General features: G+C 37.0%; 1 protein-coding gene across 1 annotated transcript; it reads right to left on the reverse strand.

Moving 5' to 3' along the window:
- Nucleotides 1-8,041: 8,041 nt before the first annotated feature.
- On the reverse strand, nt 8,042-8,605 carry LOC138901723 (uncharacterized). The gene has a single exon (XM_070189506.1). It carries the CDS (start codon nt 8,603-8,605, stop codon nt 8,042-8,044), a length of 564 nt encoding a protein of 187 aa, XP_070045607.1.
- Nucleotides 8,606-9,007: the final 402 nt, after the last annotated feature.

The following is a 9,007-nucleotide window of genomic DNA, read 5'->3' on the forward strand; positions in this document are numbered from 1 at the left end:
CCCAGCAAACCCCGCACCTGCGGAAAAATTTTCGCTTCTGCGCACTTGCAAATGCGACTCCTTTTCCGCAACAGCGATGACCTCTAACCAAGCCTCCTACACTTCTGCGGCCAATTGTTCGCATCAGCGGACTCACATCTGCGCCCAATCTTCCGCAGACGCGGAAACACCAGAACCAGAAATTTTAGCAAAAATCAAAAATACAACGAAATGATCTGAACCTCATCCGAAACTCACCCGAGCCTCTCGGGACCCCCTCCGAATATACTAACAAGTCCCCTAACATAACACGGACCTACTCGAGGCCTCAAAACACACATAACAACATCGAAACAACGAATCACATCTCAATTCGAAATCAATGAACTTTGAAACTTCACGCTTCCACAACCGATGCCAAAACCTATCAAATCACGTCTGATTGACCTCAAATTTTGCACACAAGTGACATTTGACATTACGGACCTGTTTCAACTTTCGGAATCGGAATCCATCCCCGATATCAAAAAGACCACTCCCGGTCAAACTTTCCAAAATTTTAACTTTCGCCATTTCGAACCAAATTCAACCACGGACCTCCAAATGACAATTTGGACGCCCTCCTAAGTCCAAAATCATCCCAACAGAGCTAACTGAACCATCAAAATTTCAATCCGAGGTAAAATGTTAAAAAGTCAAACTTTGTCAACTCTTTCAAATTTAAAGCTCCCTAGCTGAGAATCATTCTTCCAAATCAGTCCCGAATAACCTGAAACCAAACCGACGATTCACACAAGTCAAAATACATCATACAGAGCTACTCACGCCCGTAAACGACCGAGCGAAGTGCAAATGCTCAAAACGACCGGTCGGGGGGCGTTACAGCCGTAGAGGAGACTTTAAGGTGAGCTCCATTTCATTTTACGATCCGCAGCACATGGAGTCTTCATCATGTTCATGTATGTTGTCCTCTCTACTTTACATTCCAGACAAATATTTTATTAGTATTGTACTTCTTACCAGATGCCCATGCACTTGTGATATCTGGTTTGAGAGTTTCTAGTAGATGTTATGGTTTTGCTTAATATTAACACCATTTCCTTTTTCATGTTATATTAATGTTATGTATCGTAATGGTTTTTTCCGCATAAATTTTCTTTACTACTTCTTAATAAGAGGAAATACAGGCACCTTAAGGTCAACATGTGTGTTTCATCTAAGGGTACTTAAGTCATTTGACATACAATGGACAATATAATTGGTCAATAGAGAATCTTACGGTAGCCGCTTCAGAAATAGTTTTGTGTTTGGACTATTTTACCCTTCTGCTCTGGATTGAGTTACACCAGCTTTTTACCTTACATGTCAAGGCTTTTGCTTAGCGTCAAAAGCTATCTACCATCTAAATGCCAAGTAGGACGTCATTAATTGGATGAGCTTTCCCTTTTTTTTAACTTTGTTTTTTTCGTACAGTGTTTCTGATTCTCAATTAGCGAAAGAAAATTTTGGAAAAAGTGACCTTATATACACCATCATCAGCAACCTCATTAGATTAACATTCAAAAGATGGAAAAACTAAACTCTAGATAAATACCTCACTATGTAGATTTATTCCATTGCTGCTTATAGGATTATAAAAAAGTTTAATTTTAGGGGTCGTTTTGTTCACACACAAATTATATCGAAATTATATTACGAGGATTATAATACAAGAATTAAATAATACAAGATAATTTAGTGGATATATTTTTTTAATAGATGCTTAGTTTTATTGAAATATCAATGTATAATTTATATGTGTTTGATTTTATACTAGATAGACTTAAAAAAAGTTTAATTCAAATTTTCACCTTGACTTTTTAAGACTTCCTTGAAACATGTGGCCATTTGCAGTAACTATATTAATCTCTCTGGCCATGTGAGTGACTGATCTTCATTTATATTTTTTCAGTTTAAGTAGTAAGCTAATAACTTCCTGCTATGTTCTTTGTATTATAAAAATATCCAAACGACAAAGGAAATCCACAGTAGCTACTATGGAGTTCTCTTCCTATTTTGAATATGGAAAAACTTAAGATGCTTGTCCCGTTACTCATTTTCCTTAGCCTCCAATCGTTTGAAGATGAATTGTAAAATTCAATAAAGGAATGCACATATCCATTGATTTGCTTAGAACTAAAATTTATAAGTCGCAAAATAAAGATATAAGAGATTACATAGTTAAATTTTTCTTATATTAATGCTAATTTTATGTATTAAAATCATAAATGGTACATTTCTAAATGGAAGATAGAATTACCGGAGAACCTATGCACAACTGTTTCAAATAAATATATATAAGTTAAGCAAAAATTTACTCATGCTAATTATTGGAACAAGATCATTTTCACGTACAGTTGGGACCAACAAAATTATGAACTATATTTCCTTTAAATGACTTCAAGTGGTTCAAGATTAACTTTAGCATTCTTTGGTGATGGACTATAATACAAGAGTTCATTTATGAAAAAGCTCAAATGTTTAGCATACTCAGAGATAAAGTTAGGATTTAAAGCTTGTGGGTTCTGAATTTTAGTCTTTTTATGTTATTGGAGTTCTAAAATAATAATTAATACAAATCCAATAAATTATTTAAGAAGATAAGAATTTTGAACCAAAACTATTGAATTTAATCTGTAATGATATTCTAGCTCTATCGCTAGGCATATTGTTATTGGGCCCATGCGCATCACGCTTTGTCCATACTAGTTATTTAATAAAACTCATGGTTTCAAAAGTAATAAAATAAATAATTAAGTTGATAGTTCACTGTTGGCTTGCCTAGCGGCAACGTTGGGCGCCATCACGACCTATAGTGAGAATTGGGTTGTGACAGTACTATATGCAGGGATGTATACATATGAAAAAATAATAATTTTGTATGATACATATGGACAGAGAAATCAACATGCAGGGATATATGCGTGTGTACAAGTATGACTACAACTACAACATGTAATCCAACATACAAAATAACCCATCATGTCAAAATAAGATATCAAAAGCTTGACATGATTTATACAATGAGTAAAGTTGCTCAAGTATTCATACAAATAATTAAGACATGTTACAAGAAAGACATAAATCAAACAAGGCATAAAAAAGACTAAAATATACCCCATACATGATATAATTTTGGTGCATGCATATATGCTTGTCACATCGCATACTCGTCGTCCCTAAATACGTAGTATTTATCATGCAAATCCATCTTAGGAAAAAATCCTTCAAATCGAGGTTAGTTAGGGTACTTACCTTGTCCAAAATAACCCTCAACATTCAAATATATTTTTCTCTCTATCTTTGTCCTCCAAATACCCAAAAACTAGCCAAACAATACTCCACAAGGTCAAATAAAGCTATAGAGCTCAACTCCAAATGATAAAGTTTCAATATTTAATCAAATATCAAAATTTATTAAAAAGTTAACCTCAAACCACATGGTCGAAACCCGAGACCTATGTTGAATCACATTAACTATAACTCCACCAGTTCAAATATATGATAAGTTTTCAAATTCCAGTTTAAATTGATGTTCAAAATCCCAAACTATTTTTTCTTAACTTTTTGACAAAAATCCCACTTTCTCTTGTTCAAACCAATATTTTAATGTTAGATATAGTGATAGATTCATATATAAATAATAAATTTTGGTTCGAATCACTTAACCCAGGCTTGTAAATGAAGATTTAGGTCCAAATATTCCAAAATCAAGCTCCCAAATCTCCAAAGTAGTAAAATATGAGAAAGAATCACAAAATTAAACCCATTAAATGCCAACTTTCAGCCCCATGCACCACAACTACCGTACCTAGGTGGGTTTGGTTCTCAACCTTTTCCTTTACCTGGACTTGTTGGTCTGGGCGCCACATCCACCGAGGATCGGTAGGCTGGACGCGCACACCAGCTAGTCCTACCGAAATGCTCATAATTATTTTTCAAATATGTCAAAACTTATTCGATCCTTTTATACCACGTTCAACTATATTAACTAGTCAGTATACCCTATACAAACCGGTCTAAATGCTCAAAATACATATGAAAATATTAATACTAAGAATGAAGATCCAAACAAAAATATAAAATTTCTTCAGTTCTTCAAGTTCCAATTTTTACAAGATAGGTCCAATCAGACCCACACGCTTGTAGTTATCTTTCAACCATCCCAACAAGTCCAAATAACCTATATGGACTTCTTCATAAGCTCAAAACATGATAGAAAAACTCTTCAACACAAGTCATCTCTCAAGTCAAACTTGTGAACCTTAACCTTCCAATTTTTATTTAATAGTGCCGAATCGCGCTTGAGTCCTTAACCTTAACCATCTCCTAATTCGAACATAAGTCTAAAATTATCATACGAACCTATCGGTTGGTCCAATCTCCATATAAGTATATAAAGCATTGATTAATTGGTGACAATCAGACATCTTAATAGAAGGATTTAAAACAACACCAATTAAGTAAATCGGAGGAATTGGAAAGAAATATTTTTTAAATTTCTTGTATTTTTTCAACAACATCCTTATATTTTTCTTTCTTCTTAAATTCAGAGAGTAGAAAAGAAATTTCAGCTATATATACTAAATCAATAGTAACAGTAGGGTAATATGCTCCAAAAAACTCAACAGTAGCTGTATAAAATTTATGTAAAATTTTGACAACATCATTAATGGCTTACCAAGTAGTAGTTGTTAACATACAGTTTGGATCAGTACAATGTGCATTAGCAACTTCAGTTATTGGCAATCTATATTTGTATAATTCCATCTAGTAACAATTTCGTCTGGCATGAATCTGGGGTTAAGGTTATGCTCGGTACACTTATTCTTAAATTCCCTAATTCTAGATTGTCTATTATTTCCTTGAATAATACCAACTGCTCTTCTAACATGAGTAATCTCAATTCAAAATAAATCAAGGCCACTTTTAACAATTAAATTATAAACATGACATGCACACCTAACATGAAAAATTTCGTCAAGTGGTGGTTGCAAATGAAGTCTTAATATTGAAATTGCGGCATTATTGTTAGAAGCATTATCAAAAGACATACACAATACTTTTTTCTTAAGATTATAAAATTCAATAACTTCGCAAATAGTAGTACTTATAAACATAGCAGTATGACTTTGATCTTCATCATATTTATAAAAGCGATAATACATTTTTGCATACAATAATTATTATCCATCCAATGACATGTAATTGTCAAATAATCATTTCCATTAACAGCATGGCCAATATCAGAAGTTAGAGAAACTCTACAAGGAAGGTGGTCAAACAAATAACGTATGTATGTTTGATATTGTCCATGAAGTCTAAAGATATGAGATATACAAGTACTTCTATGGATACCTTTAAATAAAGGATTATAAATCCTTTGAATATACATAATAAGATATTATGAAGAAGCAAAATAAAAAGGTATACAACCCAAAACAATCATTTTTTCTAACTCCTCATGATCCTTCATTTTATCATATTTCATAAGTCCTCCAGTACTAGGGTTTAGAGTTCCTTGATTTTCATCTAAATCAGAGCCCCATTCTATAGGATGAGTAATTCTCATATGTCTACTAAGTGTCCCAGTCCCCCCTAATTGTCCTCCAGTCTTATGTTTAAAATCATCTTTACAAAGTCTGCATCTAACTCTATCAGTATTCTCTAATTCGTCAAAATATTTCCAAACATTACTTCTTTTTCTCCGATTAGTAGTCGGGGCCACAAGTGGTCTACTACTAGCACCACGACCACCACCCCTGCTACCAACTCCAACACTACTAGGTGTAAGTGGTGTCTCATCTTCAATTTTTAATTCATTATCTTCTATATCGAACTCTTCCTGTAATTGTTCATAATCTATATTATTATCAGATAATATTTCAGAAACATGTGTAGAGTCATTTAAATTACTACCAGATGTTGAAGTAGTACCTCTTTTTCTATTTCCCCAATTACCCCGACTAGCAACCATATTACAAACTCTTTTTGCAGCATTAAACATATTATGAAAATTTAACTACTAGCAAAAATTAAATATGCAAATAAAATAGTAAATAAGAGAAATAGTTAGAGGGAGTGCACCGAATTCGGCAATAAATTGAATACTTGATGATTTCGCAACTCCAATGTTACCACGAAGAAATGTCAATTGTTCAAAGTTTGAAGTTCAATTGTTCAAATTTAAAATAATAAATAATACGATAAATTAAATTCCAAAATAAAGAGAGCCAAATGGTTGATTGCACTTTAGGTGAAGAATGAGAGAATGATAATTGAGAATATGAGTTTGAGAAATGAGAGATGAGTGAGAAATGAAGAAGGGGGGGGAGGGTGTATTTATAGTTTTTCAAATGGCTAAATTAGTAATTACTAAAAGTGTTATTTTTTTAAAACTATTGCCCAAAAAGGGCTATTTTTCAATCAACCCGTTGGGCAACGGCCAAATTGAAGCTGAGTATTGCTAACGGTCATATCACTTTAAAAAAAAACAGATTTGTAGCCGTTGAACCGGGCCGGCCGGTTAACCGGTTCAACAGTATTTTTTGTTGACCGGGTTTGACCGGTCCGGTTAACCGGATTGTTTTTTAAACGGATCAACCCCCCTAACTCAGCCCACCCGGCCCCCTAACTACCGGATCGGGTCGGTCCGGGTTATAACCGGTCTGGGCCGGGCCAGAAACGGGTCAACACGGCCCTGTTAAACATGTATATTTTCAAGTGATGGTAGCCAGATCTCAAATCAATCTTCGACAATACGTTGGCACCCTGAAGCTGATCAATAAGTCATCAATCCTAAGTAAAGGATACTTGTTCTTGATTGTGACTTTGTTTAACTGCCGATAATCAATACACATCCTCATCGTACCATCCTTCTTCTTCTTCACGAACAACACTGGTGCACCCCAAGGCGAGACGCTAGGTCTAATAAATCCCTTATCAAGCAAATTTTGCAACTATTCCTTTAGTTCCTTCAACTCCGCTGGAGCCATACGGTATCATGGAACAGAAATGGGTTGAGTGCCCAAAGCCAAGTCAATACAGAAATCGATATATCTGCTAAGTGGCATCCTTGTCAGATACTCACGCACAACTGGTACTGAATCCATGGAAGGAACCTCCACACTAGGATCATGAATATAGTCCAAATATGCTATACATCCCTTCTCGGCCATATGCCGAGCCTTCACATAAGAAATAACCTTTCTAGTATAATGCCTAGGAGTCCCTCTCCGTTCTAATCGAGGCAACCCCGACATGGCTAAGGTCACCGTCTTGGCGTGACAGTCCAAAATAGCATGCCCAAAATAACATCAAAGCCCATCATATCGAGAAGTGGAAAATCTATATTAGTCCCAAGGCTCCCGATAGAAACCACACACGAGCGATATACACGATATACAACAATAGAATCTCCCACAGGCGTGGACATATATACAGGAGCACTCAAAGAATCATGAGGCTTAACCAGATATGAAGCAAAATAGGATGACACATAAAAATAAGTAGAGCCCAGATAAAATAGAACTAAAGCATCTCTATGGTAAATTGGAAAAATACCTTGTGATGACGGTGTCAGATTACTATGCGTCAGGTCTAGCTAGAAATGCATAAAAATAGGGCTTAGCCCCACCACTCTGACCTCTGCCTCTCGGGCGATCTCTAATTAGATAGCCTCCACCTCTAGCAGTCTGACCCCTGACTCTAGCTGGCTGAGAAGGCAGTGAAGCAACCAGTGTCGGAACTATGGCACGAGAAATCTGATGTGGCGCGTCTCCCTGTGATCTAGGGCAAGATCTAGCAACGTGCCTCAGATCTCCACAAGTATAGCAAACCCTCGGCTGTTTTGACTGTTAACTCTGGAACTGGCCCTGTCGACCTGGATAACCACCCTGATAACTTTGGATCGGAGGTGCGCTAATAGGAGTTGAAGATGCGTTGTAGCCTAGCTGCTCAAAATGAGACCCATAAGGACCACGACTACTCGAAGCACCGTAGGATGCCTGAAGAGCTTACTAAATCAGACTGGGAGGAGAGCCTCTACCAAGTGAACCCCTACCTCTAGACGAGGCACCACTGCAACCACAAAAATGACGAGGCCTCTTCTCAAATGCCACCACCTATCCTGACCAGAAAGCATCTCAATCCGTCTAGCAATCTCTTCGGCCCTCTGGAAAGAAATATCATCTCCGATATGCTTAGCCATCCGTAGCCTAATGCTGAAAGTAAGTCCATTAATGAATCTCCTCACTCTCTCCCTCTCCATAGAGAATAAGATAACTGAATGGCGAGCTAGGTCCACAAATCGGGTCTCATACTGGGTAACAGTCATGCTACCCTGCTGAAGGCGCTCAAACTTTTTGAGGTACTCGTCTCTCAAAGTGAAAGGAATAAACTTCTCCATAAACAACTGCGAAAACTGATCCCAAGTGTGTGGTGGTGAACTCGCTGGTTTGGTCCGCACATGATCCTTCCACCATCTCTTGGCCGAACCAGTCATCTGAAACATTACAAAGTCTACTCCATTGGATTCAACAATACCATGTTTCGCAATACCTCGTAGAAATGGTCCAAATAATCCCATGGGTCCTCAAAAGATGCATCACTAAAGTGAATAGGGAATATCTTTATGAACTTATCAAACCTCATCAATCCCTCAAAAGACATCGAGGGCCTCTCTCGGGTCTATGTTGCAACAACAGGCTGAACTATCCCAACTGGAAGAATTGGTGTGAGTTTGATATATAGGATCCACCTGCTATGGAGTGGGAGTAGCGAGAGTCTGTGCTCCTCCTCCATCTTGAGAGACAGCTGGTTCCACCGAAAATGCACTGGTCTGGGCCACACTCTCCATAAGGCCCACCAAGAAGACTAGAGTGTCTTAAACCATGGGAGTGGCTATAAATCCCTTCGTGACCTGAGTGGGTCCGACTGGTGCAGTCTGAGCTGGGGTCTCCTCCTCGTGATCAATCTGAAGCTCCACAGT

The sequence above is a fragment of the Nicotiana tomentosiformis genome, chromosome 11, assembly GCF_000390325.3.
Source record: "Nicotiana tomentosiformis chromosome 11, ASM39032v3, whole genome shotgun sequence".
NCBI lineage: Eukaryota > Viridiplantae > Streptophyta > Magnoliopsida > Solanales > Solanaceae > Nicotiana > Nicotiana tomentosiformis.

Excerpts from the sequence above, each read along its gene's own strand:
- LOC138901723 (XM_070189506.1), bottom strand. The coding sequence starts at position 8,605 with ATGGGATTATTTGGACCATTTCTACGAGGTATTGCGAAACATGGTATT.